Genomic DNA, 23,697 nt, shown 5'->3' with positions numbered 1-23,697 from the left:
TAATTCAAACAATCGACATTTTCCCAATTGAAGACGTCGCTGATTCAACAGAAAACAAAAACATTGCTCGCAGGGGTTGTACGGTACGACGGCGGGAAATAAAAAAATTATCCTTCCGGCGGATGAGACAAAATACAAACAACGGAAAGAGAAACACGTACGATGCGACGGGAAGAACCAAACAAGGTGAAATCGAATCAAGAAAATACGAAATAGAAAAAAAACACGTCGCAGGAAATAAGAAAAAGATCACCTAAAAAAAAAGAATTTCGATGGGAATGATCGGCGAAGGAAAGAACAAGAACACGAAAGCACATGATGACGCACCAGCGAAAAGAAAACAATCGCTTGTTTCCTCTTTCAAGATGATTTTTTTTTGTAATATAACAGGGGGAGAGGGGGAACAAACGATGAAGGAGCTTAAAAAAAAAGAGCAATAAGAATGCGGACTGGAACGCGGTCTGATGAGAGCCAGTGTTATAAGAAAATTCAATTATGACTGCACTGAGCAAGACAAATAGTCAAACCTCGATAGCTTCCCAGGCAAAAAGGAAAGCATGTACAACATAACGAACAAAATAATGGCCGTTGTATTGGCCATCGCTTTGCCATTTCCCCATCCAAAAAAAAAATCGCATTTTCCAAACGAAGCGTAAATAGCAAAAATGAAAGCCAACGAGCCAAATGCTTTGCATTCATTCGGCAGGGCGTACACATTCAAGAAACAAGGAGACGGATAGAAAGATGGAGTAGTGACCATCCTCTGAGCTTACACCAACAGCCGACAGTGTCTTTGACGTCGATTCTCTGCTGCATAGACGCACGTCGCGTCACCGCATCGTCGATCGATCAAACCAGTCAGTCAACAAATAATCACGAAAAAGAAGAAAAAACACTTTCGATAACACGACGGCGGCCATTCGACTGGAATAAGATGAAAACTCTAGACTGACCGGTTTTTTCTTTTTCTATTTTTATATTCCCTCACGCTGTTTTCCACTCTCTTTCCAGTCAGCAGCACCCGATGTGTCAATAAGCCGGACTTTGCCCGACCCATCCGGAGTGTTGAATCCTCAAGTGCTTGCCATCGAAAATAAGAAGGACGTCACCGTCAAATAAATAATAAGAAAAAAAAAGAGGAGACGGTGATGCACCAGACAAAAGAATGAAAAGAAAAAAAAAAAAAAATGAAAACCCCGAGTCGCAATATCCGCCATATTTTATTGTAGACGGACAGTATAGCCGTACTATTTATACAGGCTACGCCTTGTATCAACATTGCCTCTTTTCGCCAACTATCTCGTTGCAGTCGAGTTGATAAGAAAAAAAAAAAAATACAAAGTATGCTATCGGTAACGCGCGCACAACCGATGAAAAAAGAATTGCGAGTCTTTCGTGATTCTGATCCCTACATTCGCTCAACATCATTAATCTGATTTAGCCATTCTAGCGTCATAAATACCTATATATGGCGTGCCGTTTAGCGAAAGAAAGGGGAGAAAAAAATATACGGAAATTGCCGAAAGAGAGACAGACTTATAACGTAAGAGATTAATTGGGATGAATGAACACTTACCGATGGTGCTGCCGTACATGTGGAACCAGAAGGCGAAACAAACTCCTTCGGCGGCGACGGTTGACGATTCTGGGGGTCCGTAAACGGGCGAGAATAGACGAGCCGTGTCATTCAATATACGCGGACTGGAAGACTCGATGAATAGATAATGACCTGAGCAAGAAAATAATAATAAAAAAAAAAAAATCAGAACATGATGCATTGATGGCGGGGGGGGGGGAGGCAACACGCAGGTCTATAGATCTACGGTGAACATTTATTGTAGGCATTAAATGTATCGCTTTTGGATGCACGTGTCCTCTCCTATTGGCTGATAAACTAGTCCCTCCTGATGATGCTACGCACAAGTTCCAATGCGTAAACGGCCCCAGAGTTCTTTCTTATTTATATGCTTTTTTTTTCGCCCTCTTTTTCGAAAACAATCCTTATTGATCGGGCTGCATGTTAGTTCCAACATAGAACTTTTAATCTCCCTAACATTTTAGCAGTATTTTTTAGAAACGTACACCATACATTAGAAGGATAGAAAAGAGAAACGACGTGTTTCCATTGAAACTGTCTACTCTTTGCCTTTTTCCTCTTCAAAGGTACCAATAAAATACAACGAGAAATGCTATTTTTTCTAACTTACAACGCAAATCTCTCTTCTTTTTTTTTCCTTTTTGGTCCTTCTTCCACTTGATTCGCGCTCCCCTTTCAATGCAAAATAGCACTACAGTCCTGGGTTTATATTATACAATGGTGGCGCGTGTGTTGCCTTTCTTAGAGTGGGATGCAACTTTTAATAGACATCGCCTTCTCTAGCAGCTTCAGCCCCATACATCCCGTCTGCGTTATTTGCATAACGCAGACGGGCTTAATTCAGGATTCGAATTCCAGGGGGGAAAGGCATTGTACCAATACAGCGATGAAATGCATAACATCGTTCTATAATAACCTTATCGATACAAACTTCATTTCTTTTGATGAAAGAAATGATGAAAGAACAGGGGGAAATCCTCGGAATTTCTTTTTCCCCGTTTCTTTCCTGGCCATCGTTTGCTCTTAATGGGCTGTAAGGAAGCATCAGCACTTTTCAGTCCTTGGCTGCCAACGCGGTGGACCTTATATATCTTAACCGCCTTCTCCGATTTCGAATGCTTTGTCGCTCAAAGAGTCAAACGATAAATCATCGAAGAAAAAAAAAACGCAACTTGGCAAACGGTTGCGTTAGAAGATGATACTGACCGCCTTTGCCTTGGCCGAGGGTGTGATCGAAAGACGGGCCGGTGCTCAGGTGACTGGACGGCGTTCCATAGTTTTGCCACGTCCAATCGAACTCGTCGGTCGTCGTGTCCTGGACCCATCCGCAGAGGTCGTCGTTCTCAAAGTCGCAGCGCGTCGCCGACTCGTGCACTCCGCTCGCTACATAAATAAGAAAAAGCACGTCAGAAAATTGTACTGTCAAGTCGACTCGGAAACCGAATCACAAAGTCACTCATCCGCCACGCAAATTGCTCCTGCCCTTGCCCTATCCCATCGGCCATCTTATCGATGTGATTGCTTTATAGATGGCGCACGCCTTACCTAACCCCCACATACACACCTAGAGGCAGGGATTCGGCTACGCTTGGTAGAATTAGAATAAGTTAAAAGGAAAACTAAGATCCAGATAAGAACGGAAGACATTGAGAATTCAAGATCGATTCTTCGTGGCCATGTCACGATTTTGCCGTGTTGTGCCTGCCATCTCGTGTTGCGTACAACAACTAATGAGCTCGATCAAAAAAAACAAACAAAAGAAACAAAACAAAAGGAAGCAGACGACTGACCTTCGCAAGTAGGAGCTGTTCCATTCCAATCGAATCTATCGACGCAGTAGATCATGGGCGAATGGGATGGTCTGTACCCAGGATTGCATTCCAGCCTCATGACAGCACCGCCGTTGCTGGCGATGAAACGACCTGATGGAGGTGGTGGAATACTCGGGCAACCTTTAGCTACACAAAAAAAAAAACAATTTTGAAAATAATAAGTAAATCAATTGCGTGGATATAAACGAACAAGAGATTTCACTTTAAAATCTAATATAAAATAGTAATAATAAAATTTGTATAATAAAAAAAAGATCAACATAAAAGGGTAAAGACGTGATCTGCGTTAACTTTGGATAAATCACGAGCACAGCTAATAATCCTATAACGACCAGACCGTCTACGTGAGATATTAGCCCAACGGACCGATCCAGCGACTTCTTTTCATCTTTAAAAATGTACGGTAGGCATCCAATTTCCAGCCGGTCGTATTTCATCTTCGTGTACTTTGCTAGGTCTACCGTATTTTTCATTTCAATCGATAAAATAAACAAAAGGGGAAAACGGTAGTCCCAACTGTTCACTCACTCCATGCACATAAAGCTTTAATTTTGTTTTTTTTTCAGAGCTACTTTCTTTTCTTTCCACTTTTTTTTTTTTCACGAAGGCGGTTGTTACTTTTGCTCGGTTGTTGGAACTGATGCGAACGTTGGACAAAAGAAAAAGAGGGCTGCCTTACTACATAGAGACAAATGATCATCCGCTGGCGTACTGGTACATTTTTGTTGGCCAACTTTAAACCCCTCGAATCATACACACACACGCACAAACAAAAAAAAAAAAAAAAAAAAAAAAAAACTCTTCAGGAACCCAGATTTACGATGACCGTCGCCTTTGAAATAGAATCGTAAAAAGTCAATGATTCGACCTGGATTACTGTGTGTGCCAACATACAACGGGAAAGACATACTGGCCTTGATGGTTGTACACTTTATCAAAAGCAACTTCATATAGCAATTCGGCTGTAGTACATGCGATATGTGGAGAACGAAGCTACTACTTACTAGCACAGACAGGAGCTTCCGATGTCCACTCGCCAAGCAGGCATGTCGACGTACTTTCACCGACCAGCACGTAATCCCGATTGCAGTTGAATTTGACGACGCGGCCACTGGAACGCAACTTGGTTTTGCCATTTTTTAGCACGACTTTCGAACAAGGCTCTCGGTCGTTTCTCTTGCTGTTGTTGCCACCTGGATGAATTAGCAAAGATCGGGTAAAACAATGTCGGAATTTGAAAATGCAACCACAAATGTAATTACCGAATTGCTGGGAATAGGCTCCGCTGACCGCGATGATGACGATGATTAGCATGAAGGTTGGATACATCCTATTTCTTCTAGTCACCATCTTCTCGTCGTTTGTTGTCAAGAATCAAACAAACAGCAAATGGCGCATGTAAAGAAACAAAACAAACAAATCAAACAACGATGCACAAATAAACAGCTTTTGGTGAGGACAATGAGGGACACTTTGGACGATGATTTCCAAGCCACTGATTCGACTCATATCACTCGGACTTGCACACTAACGCCCAAGTCCACCCCGAAAGAGACAGAAAAATTACAAAATAGAAATGACCAGTTGCTATTGCACATCAAGGGCGACTCATTTGTTTCTCTTATCAGAGTTATTCTTTAGCATCTTTGTTAGTCCGGCCCTTAAGAGCGGAAACTGGTATTTATGGTCATGTAGGACCCACAATCTGGTTAGAGAAAAAAGGGGAGGGGAAATGAAAGGATGAAAGAGCGTATGTATATCAGCCGGATGCAACGCCCTTCAGCATTTTTTTTTCCTTCGCCGCTTTCGCTCCTCAAACTGGCTGATTAGCTGATAAAGATGATGGGCCAAAAAAAATGGGAGAGCGACAAAGAAATCAGCGAATGAGCGACGTTTCTTTCACATTTCGTTCGCCATTGACAGTCACACAAACGCCATAACTTGCTCAAGATTAGGCATTCTAATTGAATAAACACTTATCAAGAATTGTATACTTTTCTGGTTTTTAATGACATTCAATCGGCCTTGGATCTTGTCGCTGTGTTCTGCTGCTCGTCACAAATCTGTTTCATCTTGATAATGGTCTTTCCCTGGAACATGACGAACAAGTTTGAACTTTGATATCTAGCTTGCGGTCTGATGGGAATTGGAACCTTTGGTAGCTTGCTTGCGTCATCAGGAAAACCTAGAAAGAAAAAAAGGAAGGAAAAATGTTCACATTCAAGATGTTGAAGAGGTGAAACTATCATCAGCTACGTCGTAGTTGATGGGGTAGAAAACACAACCACATCTATACCTTTACTAAGAAGGTTCAACTGATGGTTCACTAAACTTTGGATGGTGGAGCGTTACCATGACAAACGTTTCCTTTTGACTGACTGGCAGATAAATGAACGAAACTAAAAACTATTGTTTGGACCTGTCACGCTAGGTGGAAGAAAAATACCTTCTTGCATGCAAAATGTTCGGTCGGAAAAGATCTTCACAAAGATGGGGTATCCCGTTCATGTTTAACATGGCAATTGTCTTAAATTCACGGCCAATGGCAGGTCCTTGGGCTGAAGGGAACTGCAGGTAACCAACATTTGACAGAGCTATTATCAAAATTATTCACATACACAAATTTACATCAGTGTTTGTATGCTGACAAGACTTTATAAAGTTTAGTTAACAGATATTCCAACAGAAGGAGGTATCGAAAAATAAAAATATCTCAAACCACAATGTGTTCCCTCTGCCCAAGCAATTGCCACTGAGCATGATCTTGCTTTTTTGACATTCGTACTATGAATTAATCTGAGCCTCCTCACGAACATTTTCTAGTGACACATCAATCTTTAATGCTTATCATAAGTCTTTTATTATTACCTTGGATTTAAATGTCTCAAGATTAGCAGGAATACTGATAAGCCACATGTAATTGGCAACAAGCAAGACAAATCTTTGACTCTTTGTGCTGTTCGTTCACATAATCTTTCCAACAGCGATACCTGAATAATGCATAGCTAATAAATGTCAATCATATTTCCAATTTGACAAGGCATACCTAGCAGTTGAAATAAATCTAACACCATTAGAAGACAACCACTATCAATTAACAGGCGTAGGAATGAATCACAGAATATCAGCTTAATTGATTCCAACGCTTTTTGCTAACACTACACCGACAGCGTAAGCAAAGTATATAAACAATTTGAGCTTACCGTAATCCTAACAGCAGATGGGGAATGATACATACTAAATTAAAGCACATCCGAATTTGCTTCAAGACACTTTTCATTTCATAATCCCGCATTCTTACTGTGGTTCCTACTTCTGGTGCTATATAGGTAAATTACAGCGTTGCCAAATCGTAACATTTTGCAGACTACTTTTGCGGGAAAAAAATGGTATTTCAATTATTAGTGTTTTCAGTTTCATCTGGAAATAAATCAATAAAAGGTATTGACTCATTTTCACACGAAACGTTAACAACCCTTTGCGGAAAACGTACGCTTTGAAAATCAATCCTTAACAGCATTACTACACATGAAATACTTAGCGTCCAAGCTATTACGCAAAATAAGTCAAGATAATTGCATTTTAAAATATAATACTACTTAAATTGCTTTCTCACGAAATTTCGTGGGAGCTCACCTACAGTTTCAAAAACTTTGCACTTCTACGGCCTTAACTGTTGATGAATTGTGGTATCAAGAACTTGCATTCCACGAAGAACCATCTCTTCTTGGTACGGCAGGCCAATGACTTGGATTGCTAGTGGCATTCCAGTTGCCCCTTTAGTAGTCTAATGGCAAAAAAATAGAAAAATGAACAAGATATCTCATGAATGGAACAACATATAAGTACTAACCGCTTTAACAAGGTTACAAACCAAGTCAAAGTGATTGTAGTCGATGTTTAACTTTGACTGATCTTCCATTGTTTCTTTGTCAATCGGTACGATTCCCACAGGGAAATCAAGAAAATTGTACAGGCTTGTGTACGAGAGAGCAGCTGTATGGCAAAAAAAAAATAGATTTAAAAAATGAATTAACAAAACTGATTTCTGATAATAGCTCACGGGAAAGCTTGGCAACATCCTTTGAACGAGGCGCCGGGCACGCAAAACACGGTCCGATACACAAATCTAGTTCTAGTGTTCTCCAATATGACAAAAATTCTTCTTTGTACAAATTCTTCTTGCTAATTTCTTTCCAAAGCTGGTGGCTTTGTCGGATTCTGTTTCCTCCAAGACCTTGGTTTTAAATAAGGTTTTCATTATCAGCATTAATGAAAATTAAACCCATCAGTGATACCTAAGTAGGTAGGAATCAATCGGGTAGAGAACGATGACAACAACGGCTGCAGAAGTCGCTTCATGGCACTTGGTATACTCAAAAGAAACTAAAAGAGTTTGCTTCTGCTTTATTATAATGAACAAGGAACCAAATATTGTCATTGCGGATATTCTTACCAATGTCGGTTTTAAAACTGGATCAATGTCATCGTTAGACCTGCGTAGAAAGTACAAAAATAATATTCAATGATGACAGACACCAACTATAGAACGAAAACAATATTACAGTGCTTGCAGTAAGTATCTACTTTGATCAGCTGTCAAAATGCTGATGAAAGAATTTAAAACATAGTCGACCCGCGGAGGGACGAACGGTACAAGCTCGTGTCCTGATGCCTCTAGCCTATTTTTCGCAATTTGAATGGCCCGACGGATTCCAGGAGTAGTAGGGAAAAATCCATCATCTTCATAGTAGCCGATTCGAAGCTTCTTCTTTCCTATGAATGCCTGGATATGTAAAATATAACAAATCCGCACTTCGCCTCAATTCAACCTATATCGTCATACTAATTCATTCCATGGAATGGGCAAGAGGTCAGGATCACCACACGTTTGAAGGTGATTGTTTTCGAGAAGAAGTTTTGTAACTGTAGTCACAGTATGGGAATCACGTGCCATAATCCCTGGAACGGGTGTGACTGTATGAATGAGGCAACGGTTGAGTGAGTGGTAAGTTAAGAATATGTAAACGTTTTAAGAAATTACTTCCGACATTTGGTATAGTAACTTTCTTTACTCCTTTTGCGCTGAATGAACAGATAATATCATGGTAAGTAAACTTTACACTTTTCCAGTGAAGGACGAATAATACCTGAATCTAAAAGTCGTCGGTTTAATAGAATATATTCCACAAAAGGCGGCTGGTAGCCGGACACTTCCTCCAATGTCAGTCCCGATTCCTAATAAAAAGATAAAGACGTAAAACGTCTATGCATTATTAAATCGTCATGAATAAAATACCTAATGGTGATCCCCCCGCAGCAATAAGACATGCTTCGCCTCCTGTTGAACCACCTGGTGTGCGCTCTTTGTCCCACGGATTCTTGGTCAATCCCCAAATAGGATTGCTGCATCCAAAGCTGCATAACAATTACGCACACAAAAAATTGCATGAATCACTTTCGAGAAAAATTATAAAACATATAGGTTCACCTCATGTTGGTTTGTGGAATATTCGTTTTGCAAAACGGAATAGCTCCGAGCTTTTTTAACGCAATGACCATTGCAGCGTCTTCGATGGCAGGCTGATTGATAAACTGGGAAATACCAACTGTACTATCATAGCCGATTAAGCCAACGTTGTCTTTCACGCTGAATGGTAATCCATGAAGTGGACCTTTCTTCCCGCTACGTGCAGCTTCGACGTCTAGCTCTTTGGCCCACTCCTATAAACATAACGAATAGAATTAAAAACATAGATGTAAACTTAATTTATACAATGTATGCACACCTCAGCTTCTAAGATGAACTCTGTGATACAGTTGTACTCATTGGTAATTTCCAAAGCCTAAATTCACAGCACATGTTTCATAGGAATGTTAATGTTGCCTTAATCAAGTACACAAAAAGGTTGAAATTGAACATTTGTTTAAAACTCACTTTGGCTTGGTAAGCCCTGAGAACTTCCAAGCAAGTGAAACTTCCATCTTGCAGTTTTTGCAGAAGTTCAGAGACATAAAGTTGTACACAGAGATTATTTTGGTTGGCTGAAATAAGATCTTGTTCTAATTTCTTCTTGTTTTTACAAACTTGATTTAATTTTTCCTTGATCTTTTTTCTCAATAGTCTCTATTTGTTAAAAGAACGTGGTTGAGAAAACATTTAAAATTTGACATAGCTAAAATGTTAAATACTTTATGTCTTCTGTTATTTAAGGCTCGGAATGGGATGTAGATGACAACAAATCCTGTAGAAATTGCAAAAACAGATACTGTCATTGGGTGAAAACACCAGCGGATAATCCTCACGCACGGGTTGTTATAAATGACATATTTAATGCCATTATATACAACATTTAACATGTATTCCAACAACATTTTCCTCCACTGAGGGTATTAAAAAATAATTTCTTAAATTCGAAAAGTTAGTGCGAATCCCACGATATCAGTTAAATTCACCACACTTTTCAGCCAACTCGTTCATGAAGACGAAGCTTCATAAAATATGTTCATAAACTATGTTTCAATAATCTATTTTTCAGATAAAAACTGGATTTTTTATCTGTTTTAAAATGTCCAAATTCCGCTATCATAGTTCCTGCCGTCTGCAACGCTAAGCATATGGCTTTATTTTTAACTTGTTTTTTGCTGCACACAAATGCTGGAATGCCAAATGAAATGGAAACTATTTTTTTGGTAAATTATTAATTAGCATCATAATGTTCTACGCCGAAAATAAATTTAAAAATTTACATTCTTTAGTCAGTTATGGATTTCATTTCTTATGAATTATTATAAACATAGACGTATAATATTGAATGTACAGTACTCCCATATTAGCCTATCCCCTGCCACCAGGCGGCGGCCATTACTTTGTTACTTTCGCATACGAGTCGTTTTTGTAAACAATTCAAGATTTTGAGTTTTGAAAATCATTTAGCCTTGAAATTTTCGAACAGTGGGGATGGCGGTATCCCAAATCAGAATTCATGGGAAAGGACATCATCTTTGTTTATCGCGAACTTTACAGGCATCCTTAGAGGAAGAAACGTACACCGATGTACGAATCGGCGTGTTTAAATCTACCTCATTGGATGGCAATAATCATCCCCGGTTTCTACGAGCCAGTAGTGCAGTTTTAGCGGCCGCTAGCCCTGTTTTAGCCCAACTTTTAAAAGAAAGGACAGAAGATGATGAAATAGTCTTAGTGTTTGATGGCTATCAATATCAAGATATCTTAAATTTGCTGCAGTATGTATATACCGGGCAGGCATATGTGAATTGCCAAGGTGAACAAGTGTTCAGAGATCTATTAAATCATTTGCATGTTGGTGACTTCACCAAGATTTTACCAAAAAACAAACTTTCTGCATCCCATGTGCTGAGTAATGAAGACTTAGGTCAACCTACATCAAAGCAAATGAATGTTGATTTTGCTTCAAATCAAGCTAAGAAAACCAATCTGGAAAACTTAAAGAAAAAAAAATCTGACTATGGAAAGCATTTTAAAAAGATTCCAGTTTATCCAACAAGACCTTTGCAACTACCAAAAAATGAAATAACTCTTCAGGATCCATTATTAAATCAACTAGATATGTTAAATCCTGATATGGCACGAACTGCTTCAATGCTAGAAAAATCTGCGACGAAATTTAATCTCTTGACGGAGGCGGAAACTATTGCTGGAAACTTGATTGACTATCCAAGGATAGCAAACCGTGTGGGCATTTATTTTGATCCACAACTTTTCGGCTATTACCGATCGATAGTACGGTCGTTACCACCCATCCGAATCTTTCTCCACATTGACGATGACGAGTCTGAAAGCGATTCAGATTGCGAGTTAACAACAGTAAAGAAATCAAATATAGTGTATCCACCAGCCGGGAAAAGACACATCCAACAAGTTCTTCGCAAACGAAAGAGTTTCTTTAGAAGCCGATTACCTGTCAAAACAATGTGTCGTGTTAACGGCAAGGCACACATTATATTGGACGGAGAACCTATTCCGATGGACCCGTTCATAAAAGCAATTGATTATCCATTGGTGGATCAGAACCAGCAAAGCCAACAAATAGAATCCCAACAGGAGGACGAAGGCTCCGCACAGCTAGAAGTGGAGAACGAATCACGCCGTAAGCGTATGCTGCTTAGCACGCTCAGTCGACTAAGAAAAGATCATTCTCGTGCCAAAAAAGTTGCACATAATATTTTAAAAGTTTCATCCGCCAAAAATGAAGTTGATGAAAAGGAACCTACGCAAACACCAAAGAAATCGGCCCGTATGTTTTTGAGTTCGTTTTGTTGTCTATTTGTTTAGTTAATTTTTAAGTGGCTTACACCTTTTCAACAGAAAATATGGTAATCTGTGAAATATGCGGAAAAGTTATTTCCGCCTCATGGATTCGCGTTCACTTCGCCAATCATCAGGTACAAGCAGTCATGAGATTATCTACATTTTATGCCTCTTGATTTAACGAAAAATAATGTCCCTACTGTAAACGTAGGGAGAGAAAAACTATTTATGCGAACATTGCGGGCGTTCTTTCGCGTCAGCCAATCTGTTAAAATCGCACGTCCACTATCAACATAACAACCAATTAGATATGATCGAGTGCAGCATTTGCGGCAAATCTTTCACGAAAAAGTCAAGGTTTGAATTCATACTTGTGTTGTCTCCCACATCCATTCTAGTTAATCAAAACTTTCCCACTAGACTTGAAATTCATATGAGAATTCATAGCGACACAAGGCCTTATCTTTGTTCAGCACCTGGTTGTGGGAAAAGATTCCATACGAATGGCAATCTGAGGAAGCATTCGTTTGTACATACTGGCGAAAAGCCGCACAAGTGTGGCATTTGTGATAAATCGTTCGCACAGGTACGCTTGATAAAAACATTTTCTCTTAAATTGATATTCATTCTATTGGGTTGTTCGATCTAGTCAACCAATTTGCGATTGCATATGCGAACGCACCAACAACTATTAGATAAAGGCCAAAACTTTAATTCACGTGTTCGCAAACCGGAAGCCGTTTTCCCTTGTGATTTTTGCCCGATGACGTTCCATCGCATCAGACATTTCAATGCGCATCGGGCAACTCACACTGGCGAACCAACTACGTTACCCTGCACAATTTGCCAACAACAGTTCCCTAATATAAAGGAACTGAAGGATCATAAAAAAACTCAACACCCCGGCACAGTTAGAAACCAATCTTGCATGCCGAACTAATGTTTGTATAATGATTACTTTTGAACAATAGGTACATCAGTGTCCTCAGTGTGATAAATCTTTTTTTAAAAAGACGGCCATGCAGCGACATCAGGCTTCGCATACGGAAGAATTGGTTCCGAAACCCAATTTTCCCTGCCAACATTGCAATTCGCGATTTACTACGTCGGCAGCAAGAACGGTACACGAAAGAACTCATACGGGCGAACGCCCGTTTGAATGTCCTACTTGCTCGAAAAGCTTCACATCAAAAGTAATGGCATTAACAATTCAAATCAAAGTTAACGTAATTTCAATTTTTTAAATCTGTTTAACTCTATTTAAAATTATTTACTAGTATAATTTTCGACAACATCTACGGATGCATTCTGAAGAAAGACCCTTTAAGTGTGGTCAGTGTGGCAAAGCTTTCAGACAGCCTCAACACTTGAGGTAAATCGTGATGCATACATGCACTAAGGCCTTCTAATGTTCTCAATTCTTTGACTCTTTTAAATAACCAGGGCACATGCTTACACACACAAGAGCACAGAGGAGCCTGTGCCTTGCCCCATTTGTGGTAATGTAGTAAAATTTCAGTCTAAAAATTATGAGATTACAATTAATGGACATTCAAATTTAGGGAAAATGTTTAGGAACAAAATTTTAGTTATGTCACACAAGAGAATCCATAAGCAAGCTAAATTGGATCAGTCAATTACAAATCAGGAGAGTCCACAGCATCATGAAGCCAATCTTCAGTTTGTCGACAGCAATATGGAATTCGTGAACATATTGGTTTTGGCTGGAAACAATGAGCTCCAGAATGCAATTTAAATGAAGATTATTAGATTTTTGAACATGACATATATCGAATAAAAAAAGGTTTTATTTCTTTTGAAAAACATGTTGAGTGCTTAAGGTTTTAGTAAATCGGTGAGGCTTTCTGAATTGGGAGCAAGCCAAACCTCTTCTTTATGATAATTCTTTGCTGGGAATATTTATCCTCTGGTGAGAAACGAGCTGCAAGGAAAATCCAAATTTAATGAAGCAGTTCTAACGATTTTCATTGCATTAAAACGTACCTGGATGAGCAGAAATTGTCGGTTTGCCCTGTGGATCCACACGCTAAGAAAAAAAATATAAAATTAGAATCAATTTTTCGGTGGATAGATATGCATCTGTACCTTTAGAGTGTACACTCTATCGCCATTTTCGTTCAAATAATACATCAGATACATGATGAAGAAACGATTGCCAAAAGCTTGGAAAACGAGAGAGATAGAAACGCACGTGGCTTACTCGGTTAAGAATTTGCGAGAGAGTGTGCTATAGTTCCAAATGTACAGCTGCTCTAACACATTTTTTTAAAGGAAACTGTCAAAAGTCAAAACAAAATGTCAGATCTGTTGTCCAGAAAATTGGGAGCTCCAGGGTTTTCAGCAGAAATATGTGAGTAATATTTAAAATTTGCATGTGACTTTAATGATAAATTGTCTGGATATTAACGTTCAGCATTTATGTGTACTTAATCGTTTTTCTTGTAGACGTTAAAGAACTTACTCAGAGTACGGTGGGCGGTCACGATCTACAACAACACAGACAAAAAATACAAGCTCTTTCAGAGGAGACAAATCAGTATCTAAAAAAGAATGTATACCAAAATTACATGCAGTTCATTGAAACTGCAAAGGAGATTTCGTGTAAGTCCATCCAGTCAGTCCAGTAGAGTATTAAACTCAAATTAGATTTATGTTGATAATTCCTACTGCTGTTACATAGATCTGGAAAGTGAAATGTACCAACTATCACATTTATTGACAGAGCAACGTTCCCTATTAGTTACACTATTGGAAAATTCTTTACTTGGTGACAAAGCCCCTGGACTTAGGGGTGTTGAGAAACCAGAAACAAGAGCAAAATTCAATACTGAAGTTGCAGTTAATTTGAATGTAAACAATCAGGAAGGCAGAAAACGCCTTACTGCTTTGTTGGAAAAGGTTGAAGGTTGTGCTGTAAGTTTCACGTGTTGTGCATAATCTTCGTTCAGCAATTATGATTATTTCTTTCTTTTTTTTTCATTCTTCTTTGTAGAATGTTGTAGAATCACTGACTAGGACTTTGATACATGAGGGAGATATGGTGGAATTGGACCCTTCTGACAACTGTGCTATCGGGAGAGTGCGCGGTTTTTTACTCAACGATAGTTTCATGATTGCTTCATGGCTTCCTAACAAGTTAGTGTATTAATTAAAAATTTTTGAATTTAGTGTTATCATATTTATGTTTATGAACAAAGGAGAGGCAACATGAGATATCAGTATCAGGCATTGTACGAGCTCGAAGGCCTAGCAGTTATCAACATTCGGGATCTAGGCCCCGTCAAATACGCATTCAAGTTAATGATGTTTCCAGATACACGAGTCCTTCAGTGCGCAAACTCAAATGACAAAGTATAGTCTTGCTTATTATTTTTCTGTAACGTGAATGCATGTTTTATTTATGTTTTCTCCTACAGAAAGAATGGCTCGAAGCTTTTGATTTAGCCAAACACTTGAAGATAAAAAAAGAAATCAGTCCAACACCGTCGGCAGAAACGAAAGATAATAGCTATGACGAGGCATTTAACCGTAAACCTTAATAGTTACGTTACGATGAAGATACTTTCTTTACACAATGACATTACAGCGTTTGCAGAAGACGAGAGCCTTACCGGTTTTCCAAATGGAACGGAAAACAGTCAAGAAGTTGCTGAATCTATCCCTGATTGGGTGGCGGAAGTTGCCGATGATATGGACGTCTATGTAGCACAGCGAGACTTTGAAGAAGCTGTTTCATTAGCGGAAAAAACACGAGATTTTTGGGATGGCGCGTCACCTAGCTTGGTCAACCTCCATCGTGATCTAAAGTATGCGTTATAGTATACCAGCTATTTTCAGTTTCCCATATTCGAATTTTTGCCAATTTAGATTGAAAATCGATAGCCGAATTCGCCAGCTAAGTGAAGTTTTAATGAACGAGCTGCGCGTCTCCCCAGACAAATCTTTGCAGGGTGGACCAAGAGCTGCCTCGCGTGCTGTGCTTCTACTCTCCAGATTAGGCCAGGCATCCCAAGCCTGCGATCTCTTCCTCAAACACCGCTCCGCCCTACTAAAACACAATCTTCGTCAACTGAAGACCGAAGGGGCTACCACTCTCTACATCAAGAGGATAACTAGCCTTTTCTTTCCATTCGTTGCGGATACTGGTCGTGAAATATCACGCGTATTTCCTAAAAACAAAGTTTGTGCATCTGGTAAATTAAAAAGAATTTATTATTTTTTTTCTATAACGTTGTTGACAAACGATTGAATTTCCTAGCGTTCGTGGTTTGGTCGCGAAATGAAGTTGGAAAATTCGGAAATAATTTCAGGAAACATGTTTTCACCTCAGGTTCGACACTGACAACGGTTGCTGAATGTGTCGCACTTGTCAGAAGCCACTCTGAAGAGGTATTTGTAACAAAAACGATTAATTGTACCTTATTTTCCACGCACGGGATTGTGTTTTAGCTGACTGAAATTGGATTGGACTTGACTTTCTACTTGGAAAATGAGCTTCGTGGTCAAGTGGAACGATGCTTGCGTGATGCTCGTGAGAAGCTAATGGAATCTATTAAATTACGTGCTTTAGAAGATAAATGGCGTCCGGTGAATCTTGTCAATAAGAATGGAATCGCTCGGTTCGCTGATGACATGAATGAAGTAGGAATTGCTTCTATACATTCTTGGGTTTACGGTTTGGCAGACTTTAAATTGCGATACAAACGTATCTGTTTACTAACACATTTTCTTTAGATGAATGCTGGGTGGCTCTGACGAGCAACACAATCAATTTTTCAAAAGCGTATATGACCTTCCTGGATGACGCGCTGAAAATGCCTTCAGCAGACAGTAACATCTTTGTAGACGAGGTCTTGCTCGATATTTTCCAAGCCCAGTTAAAACATGTAGAAAATTCTTTTCGCTCTGGAAAGTACAAGGGGGAGGTACTCAGCACACAAACCATTAAATCATACTATTTACTAAACCTTTCTGACTTTTCCAGGCAAAATTCATTAGCAGAAATGCATCGTTTTTACTGCATACCGTCCTTGCATTAGCTCAACGTCGCGTCTCAGAGGTTCGGCTCTATCCGTGTCCTTCGTTTGCGAAATTACGCTCTGAATTCGAGTGGCTAGCTAATGATAGCCAGAAAATAACTACAACAATTAAATCCCCGGTTTCTGATCAATCTTTTATTTAGCGGGCTGCAAATGCTTAAAATATAATATACAAAAGGTTACGTTGAAGTTTTTTTTTACTACTATTGGTATTGTATTACGTTGAAGTTGTGATCTGTGAATCGAGAAAACAAAAAAAGATTTAATAAAAATAGCTCCATCATTGGTCTATGCGATTGTCACGTGGCTGACAGAGTAATCGGCATTGGTTGTAGTCACTCTATTTTCCAGCCCCTTAGTTTTTCGTCTGCTTCAATGATGTCAACACGTGCTATTGAGATTGATAGAAAATTGTTGTATATTTGGTCATGAATCATGATATCGTGCCGAAAGTGTTTGGCTACGCTAGCCATTCTGCAACGGCTCAAAGGTAAAATCAGTTTGAAGTATATATTTTCAAATGTCAAATAGCCGTAGTATTATTTATCAATCTTAGTCTTCAAGCTGCCTAGTCCTGTTGCCGTAATACCAGCCAATGGTTTCAAAACCATACACGTTAACGGAAATGGTTCTGGCTATAAGAATTTCTCGTCGTCGAATCCCAATTATCGTGCTACATCCATTAAGAGTCGAGACCAAAACAACATCACAGGAAAAATATGTGAAGAAGAAGGGGAATTACATGAAGAGGAAACAGAAGAAATTCATGGTGTCTATTTGCCAAATTTCCCTAGTGAAGCAAGTGAAGAAACAGAGACTGTACTAGAAGGTGTCCCCACAATTGTTGAAACATCAAAAGAAAAAATGAAAAAGCAACGGCAAAATGTGTCAAAAATTGACAGTGAAATCAAAACGTCAAAACGCAAAGCCAAAACCACTGAAAAGAAAATGTATAATGAAAATTCTAATGAAGAATCACAAGCTGCAGCTGTGGAATTGGAAAAGAAAAAAGAAATTAGTTACCGGTATAGTCTCAAAAGTTACCTGACCATGTGTATGCAACAGAACATGGTTTACAAGGCTATGATGTTGTTACGTAATTACCATTCAGAAGAAAAACATTTTAAGAGCAGTGAAGTTTATGATGCTGTGTTAAGAGAAGCTTCATCAAGATGCAGCTGGAAATTGATTAAGGAAATTGTTATAATGATGGAAGAAGGTGAAATCCCCTTCAGCTTAGAATCGTTTTCTGCTTGCTTCGTTTGCTTGGGTCGAAGGTCCGAAAAAGAGATCGGCTTGGACGCTCTTGCAGAAAACCTTCTGGATAAAATGGATGTTTGTGGTCTAAATGTGGAAGATATTTTCAAAAACTGCAAGTTTACGGGTAATCATAGGGAATTGGCGACGAAAGGAATAAGATTGGCAATGCCCAATTTTCAACCAGAATTTCCTTATGTTCCGTTAACGTATACTACACCTTTGTTGACTGCTTTAAATGACATGACTGTTGAATCAGAGATTACTTCCAATATAGAAGGACTGCTGAACGAAGAAAAGTACTAGTATATGCATACATTGGTTTTTCTCATTCTAATTAGTTTTTTTTTCCACAGTTTAACACAGTTAGCTGCCGAACAGCTCAAATCGGAAATGAGTGGTGTCGTGTTTATCAAATCGATCACAAATTCCAGCTCGGTGGATAATCAGGCTATAAGTGACATGGAAAAACTGGAACTCGAATGGCTTGAAGTGATACGCGAAGCGATTGTTCGCGACTTGTCCATGTGCAAAGCTCAGTTTGAATCTACGCGTCGAAAAACGTTACACATTTATCCTTTCTTGGCCATTTTGTCGACTAATGATTACGTTCGATTGCTAACACAAGAAGTGCAAATGCTGTCTGGTACCTCAGACCTCTTCAGTCCCAGCATGCACATTTTCTGCCGCAATTTGGGTTTCAGAGTAATGAGAGAAGCTCGGATTCAACGCAAGAAAGAAAACGGCCAATTGGAGAAATTCCGAAACATTTATGACAGATATTGTCAATGGTATCTGCATCCAACAAGAAATGGAAAGCTGTTCAATCCTAGACAAATGTGGCAACAACTTCTGGTACAATTTCAAACTGAAGGTTCAGATTTGGATGCCGATGAAATCTCTTGGCCGCATTCTGTTGTTCAGGCTGTTGGTCAATTTCTCTACAACATCATCCTCAGTAATTTGAAAATTGCCGACCACACAAGCGAAGGGGCCAAGTTGTCACCCGCATTCTACATTGTCTTCCGCACCAAAGGCGTGAGAGCCATTAGAGAAATCAAACCGCATCCGCAACTTGTTAAATTCTATGATGTAATCATCACTTTATTTCGTACCATTTCAACCTCAAAGTGATCAATCTTTGTTTTCTTTTATAGGAGATACGCAAGAAAAAGTTAAGCTTTGACGCATCGCTGTTGCCTATGGTTTCACCACCTTTGCCTTGGCATACGCATCGACAAGGAGGCTATTTGGTGACCGATGTTTCATTAGTGCGTTTACCACCATATGCCTCGCAGCAGAGACTTAGATTGGAGAACACCCCTGCTCAGCAATTGTATCCAGCTCTGGATGCTCTTAACGCCCTCGGGACCATTCCATGGCAAATAAACGGTGCCATTCTCGATTTGGCTATCAAGATTTTCAATTCAAATGGTAGCAAAGAACTTGACATACCACAGCCACCGTCCGCCCTACCTCCACCAACGCCCGTTACTGAGAATGGGTCTCTCAAAGCTAAAGCGTTCAAAGGTTAGTCTGGATCGCGATGAAAATTGTGTCATCCACCAAGCATTTCACTAAACTGTTGATATTGTCATTCGCAGAGCGAAATGCTTACAAACGTAGAAAAGCGGAAATGTACAGTTTGTGGTGTGATACTTTGTATCGGTTGTCGCTTGCCAATCACTTCCGTGATAAGATTTTTTGGCTACCTCATAACATGGATTTCAGGTTGTATCAACTACCAGTTCATAATTTTAGATTGATTCAAAGAGCTAAAGCTATTTTATTAATAATACATTTCAGAGGTCGCGTGTACCCATGTTCTCCTCATCTGACGCATCTCTCTCATGACATGGCGCGCTCGCTGCTCTACTTTGCTCATGGCAAACCTTTGGGGGCTGAGGGCTTTAACTGGTTAAAGTTGCACGTGATAAATTTGACTGGGACAAAGAAAAGGGAGCCGGTCAGTGAACGTCTTCGCTATGCCGAAGAAATATTGCCAGAAATTCTCGATTCAGCTGACAATCCTTTGACGGTAATGGAAATATAAAATCACGCGTCCTTATTATCTTATGTGTTTGATAACGATAAATACTTGTTCAGGGAAGAAAATGGTGGGTTCAGTCCGACGAGCCATGGCAAACCTTAGCAGCTTGCATGGAAGTGGCTGCTGCACTACGATGCACAGAAGGACCAGCTGCGTATGTTTGCCATTTACCCATTCATCAGGATGGTTCGTGTAATGGACTACAACACTATGCGGCCTTAGGGCGAGATCAAGTTGGGGCCGAAAGTGTCAACTTAGCCCCTGCTGAAAGACCGCAGGATGTTTATAGCAACGTAGCCACTTTGGTACTGAATCCACATCCCTTCTGATTGTTAGAAGACTAAATCTCTTTTTAATTTTCTTCAATGTAGGTAGAGCGAGAGCGTGCGAAAGATGCTACCAATAATGTCGAAATTGCTCAGCTTCTTGCCGGCCAAATCAGTAGGAAGGTCATAAAACAAACCGTTATGACGACGGTGTATGGTGTTACACGTTACGGTGCCCGATTACAGATAGCTAAACAATTGAAAGGTTAGATTTGTATTGTTTAGTAACTTTGGAAATATCTAGTAATCTTGAAATTTTTTTAATGATTTTGCTAAGCAGAACTTCCAGGATTATCACCAGAACAGGTCAATGTTGGAGCTTCTTATTTGGCTGATAAAACTTTTCAGAGTCTGCAGGAGATGTTCACGTCCGCAAAAGAAATTCAAGATTGGTTCACGGAAAGTGCAAAATTAATTTCAACCGTCGCTGGAGAAAACGTTGAATGGATTACACCAGTTGGATTGCCCGTCGTGCAACCTTACAACAAAAATCCTTATGATGAAACTAGGTAATTCTGGTTGTTAGAATTTTTAAGAATTTGGTATCTAAAACATTTTCCCAATAGCCGGCCTAATGTGATGAAACAACGTAACGCTTTTCCTCCGAACTTTATTCACTCGTTGGATTCGAGCCACATGATGCTGACAGCTTTACACTGTCAAAGGAAAGGTATCACTTTTGCTTCCATTCACGATTGCTTCTGGACCCACCCTTGTACGGTGAACGAAATGAACAAGGTAATTACTTAATTAAATATTTCTTTGCATCAAATATCAGTTTTAATGTTTCGCCCATTTGTCTTTCAGATTTGTCGACAACAGTTCGTCTCACTTCACTCTCAACCCATCTTGGAAGATTTATCAAAATTTATGGTCTCACAGTTTGCCAGTAGAGCAAGGTATTGTTTGTTTTTATTAAACCTTTGTTAATTAACCAAAATTCATACTATTATAGTAACGATATCGCTGAAGAAGAATCGCCTAAAGGTCTTGCCCGACACAGACTAAATCAAATCTTGAGTGAAGTGCCTCGACGCGGTGTGTTTGATTTGCGACTCGTTTTGGAATCAGTTTACTTTTTCTCATAAAATAGAGAGAACTTAAACATCGCAACATGAGTTGGTATGTGCCTTTCATGAGTTGGAAAGGTTGTACGATGTGCATAGTTAGTAATCTCTAGTCTTTCCTACAATAAACCCTACGTGCTAATTGGTAAATATTTCATTTTACACAGTAGAATGTTAATAAGATAATGGACCGTCTATACAAGTTAATCTATTGTTGATTTTCATCAAGGAAGACCCACCCTTTCAATGAAAGACTGACGAAAGAGAATCTGATCGTTTCAAGACATCAATGAGTCAACAGAAACACAAGCTAACATTGCTTGAAATCATTTTTAAAATACGGAATAAATTTTGCTGACCGAGACTGCACTAATTAACGAAACGATTGCTAGTTTTCCGTCATAAAAAAATATTGAGAAGGTAGAACGCTATCAATTGAGAAAATGATAAGAAAAACATCATATGGTGAAGAAATGTGGTGAGGCTAGTGGATAACACTTGGTCTTCCTTCTTCATCGTTGATGGATTGATCTTCATTTACCCCTAAAAGTGGCTCCGAATCTGACTCGCGGCGGCACTTGCACACCGAGGCGTTGATAATGTTGTTGTACACGCCCATACCCGTTACCAGTAAAGCGAAACCGATAATCTAGCAAAACCAAAGCACAGAAATGAGATTTTTCTTATCGCATTACCTAAATGAATTCTCATACCTGTGGCCAATAAAACTGTTGCCATTGTAGCAGTAAACTCACACTCCAGATGACAAGTGTCCGTACCGAATCCAAGACCATACGAGTGGTTGCTGATAACTCCTTCGTGACGCTGACACCAGCGAAGTTAAAAAATGCGATGCTTATAACAGTGCCTGATTGCATACAAACAAAAATCAATGTTAGAAAAATCCGTTGGCTGAACAATATCCTTAATACCTGACATGGCGAGAATAATCATGGGATTATTTCTCATCTGAGTAAATCCATCCAAAGCATCTTCAAGTACCATTCGAGGATTAGAACTAAACGGAGGTCCGACACGGAGGAAGTACATTGGTATCAGCAAGAGGCTCAAAGTGACGAAACCGAAAATACCCTCCCATCCGACGGCTTGCAAGGCTGGTACATTGTGTTTGGTAACAAATTTCTCTTCCCAGACCATTTGGCTGGCAGTAACAATCTGCGCCATGACGATCAGCAAATCCCCTGTGATGATGCTGTTAAGAGAGTTGTTACTACCACCGGATCCAAAGATAAAGTCGGACGCGCCCACCACACTCAGTCCCATGATGACAGTTAGCATACCAAGCCATTCGCGTCCCTTCAAAAGACGACCTAAGAAAGCTGTGGAAAGCAGTCCCGTGAAAATAATCACAGCTCCTAAATTAATAAAATAATTCTTGAAGGATTTATTTACATTACGAGAACCAAATTTCAATACCTCTCAGCATTTGGAATGATGATGCATATGTCAAATTGAGACCAACATACATGGTAGATGTTGCAAGCATATCAAGCATAGCAGGAGGAAAGAAAATAAGAGGATTGAAACTGCAGACAGGATTGTCCACAACAGCAGCCAGTTCATTTGACCGAGACTTAAAGAAAAAATAGAAATAGAATTAATCATCAAAAATTCCAAAATAGAACTATAGACATAAAATACCTGCTTCCTCTTTTTTGCAAAATGTGATATGGTAAACACTAACAGACAGAGTGATTCTCCAATAAACATAGTGCATGCCTGCAAAAAGGGATGGTTGAATGGTTGTACCTCGCCAGCACTGTTTTCTGACTCAAGTTTATCAGCCCATCTAGAATGGCATTTGATAGGATGGATGGTGTTAGCATAAAAACTGGAGAATGACTCAGAATTGTCTCATCTTACTTTGTTGAGAGGGTGTTGATGGAGCCAGTGACAACCATTAAGACAGCCAACGAAAGTTGGTACGTTGTCCATGCCATGTTTTTTCTGCAAAACGGATATTTATGCTTCAACAATGCGCACTCACCGGTGAATTATAACGCTTCCGTAAGCAAATTTCTCACTGTGTCAATGCGACTGAAGTATTGTTTTCCACTTCCTTTACGTCCTTCACCACGGATACTCCAGTAACCACTAACCTCGAAAACCACTATGTAGATTTATTTTCAGTCGATGCTGTCATGTGCCAAACAAAACGCCCATTTACAAACACTATTGCCATCTACGTATAGTC

At 39.5% G+C, this 23,697-nt stretch overlaps 5 protein-coding genes across 8 annotated transcripts in view; 2 read left to right on the top strand and 3 right to left on the bottom strand.

The window, feature by feature from the left end:
* LOC130699208 (MAM and LDL-receptor class A domain-containing protein 1-like) overlaps nucleotides 1–5,047 on the bottom strand; it is an 18,807-nt gene extending 13,760 nt beyond the window's left edge. The window contains exons 1-5 of one of the 3 annotated variants that reach the window (XM_057521502.2): nucleotides 4,692–5,047; nucleotides 4,434–4,622; nucleotides 3,388–3,555; nucleotides 2,804–2,980; nucleotides 1,577–1,729 (exon numbers count right to left, since the gene is read on the bottom strand). In XM_057521502.2, coding sequence (XP_057377485.2) covers nucleotides 1,577–1,729; nucleotides 2,804–2,980; nucleotides 3,388–3,555; nucleotides 4,434–4,622; nucleotides 4,692–4,779 — 775 coding nt within the window. In that variant the 5' untranslated portion in view covers nucleotides 4,780–5,047. The remainder of the gene's footprint in view (nucleotides 1–1,576; nucleotides 1,730–2,803; nucleotides 2,981–3,387; nucleotides 3,556–4,433; nucleotides 4,623–4,691) is intronic. The other 2 variants (XM_059496047.1, XM_057521503.2) reach the window with 2 other exon arrangements.
* On the top strand, nucleotides 1,375–21,868 carry LOC130699206 (DNA-directed RNA polymerase, mitochondrial-like). Its single transcript, XM_057521499.2, has 13 exons — nucleotides 1,375–1,388; nucleotides 17,190–17,272; nucleotides 17,339–18,338; nucleotides 18,396–19,131; nucleotides 19,197–19,569; nucleotides 19,644–19,770; nucleotides 19,846–20,077; nucleotides 20,146–20,394; nucleotides 20,461–20,620; nucleotides 20,696–20,924; nucleotides 20,982–21,153; nucleotides 21,223–21,314; nucleotides 21,371–21,868. The coding sequence occupies exons 2-13, from the start codon at nucleotides 17,218–17,220 to the stop codon at nucleotides 21,501–21,503; spliced, it is 3,558 nt and encodes a 1,185-aa protein (XP_057377482.1). The 5' UTR covers nucleotides 1,375–1,388; nucleotides 17,190–17,217; the 3' UTR covers nucleotides 21,504–21,868.
* On the bottom strand, nucleotides 5,983–9,962 carry LOC130699211 (fatty acid amide hydrolase 1-like). 2 transcript variants are annotated; one of them, XR_009421376.1, is made up of 15 exons: nucleotides 9,622–9,962; nucleotides 9,368–9,556; nucleotides 9,219–9,275; nucleotides 8,921–9,153; nucleotides 8,729–8,847; nucleotides 8,580–8,667; nucleotides 8,474–8,514; nucleotides 8,276–8,406; nucleotides 7,995–8,215; nucleotides 7,886–7,925; nucleotides 7,728–7,815; nucleotides 7,493–7,666; nucleotides 7,283–7,425; nucleotides 6,633–7,216; nucleotides 5,983–5,997 (listed from the first exon to the last, which is right to left on the bottom strand). XR_009421376.1 is itself a non-coding variant. In XM_057521506.2 (14 exons), exons 1-14 carry the CDS (start codon nucleotides 9,802–9,804, stop codon nucleotides 7,091–7,093), a joined length of 1,833 nt encoding a protein of 610 aa, XP_057377489.1. In that variant the 5' UTR covers nucleotides 9,805–9,962; the 3' UTR covers nucleotides 6,266–7,090. The 2 variants fall into 2 exon arrangements, 1 of the variants encoding a protein (XP_057377489.1); XM_057521506.2 differs by lacking the exon at nucleotides 5,983–5,997 and having other exon boundaries at nucleotides 6,266–7,216.
* Nucleotides 10,278–16,967, top strand: LOC130699235 (uncharacterized). The gene is made up of 20 exons (XM_057521542.2): nucleotides 10,278–11,708; nucleotides 11,780–11,856; nucleotides 11,934–12,079; nucleotides 12,143–12,308; nucleotides 12,372–12,632; nucleotides 12,694–12,915; nucleotides 13,000–13,094; nucleotides 13,166–13,221; nucleotides 13,285–13,447; nucleotides 14,184–14,344; nucleotides 14,424–14,656; nucleotides 14,736–14,878; nucleotides 14,941–15,094; nucleotides 15,160–15,271; nucleotides 15,330–15,549; nucleotides 15,611–15,936; nucleotides 16,002–16,132; nucleotides 16,193–16,418; nucleotides 16,478–16,668; nucleotides 16,728–16,967. The coding sequence occupies exons 1-20, from the start codon at nucleotides 10,391–10,393 to the stop codon at nucleotides 16,923–16,925; spliced, it is 4,599 nt and encodes a 1,532-aa protein (XP_057377525.1). The 5' UTR covers nucleotides 10,278–10,390; the 3' UTR covers nucleotides 16,926–16,967.
* LOC130699218 (solute carrier family 35 member F6-like) lies at nucleotides 21,676–23,697 on the bottom strand. Its single transcript, XM_057521519.2, has 6 exons — nucleotides 23,367–23,697; nucleotides 23,145–23,292; nucleotides 22,920–23,076; nucleotides 22,415–22,858; nucleotides 22,196–22,350; nucleotides 21,676–22,131 (listed from the first exon to the last, which is right to left on the bottom strand). The coding sequence occupies exons 1-6, from the start codon at nucleotides 23,441–23,443 to the stop codon at nucleotides 21,967–21,969; spliced, it is 1,146 nt and encodes a 381-aa protein (XP_057377502.1). The 5' UTR covers nucleotides 23,444–23,697; the 3' UTR covers nucleotides 21,676–21,966.

Source organism: Daphnia carinata, chromosome 7 (assembly GCF_022539665.2).
Source record: "Daphnia carinata strain CSIRO-1 chromosome 7, CSIRO_AGI_Dcar_HiC_V3, whole genome shotgun sequence".
NCBI lineage: Eukaryota > Metazoa > Arthropoda > Branchiopoda > Diplostraca > Daphniidae > Daphnia > Daphnia carinata.
Note: the sequence above shows the minus strand (reverse complement) of the source record. Positions and strands in the feature narration are given on the sequence as shown.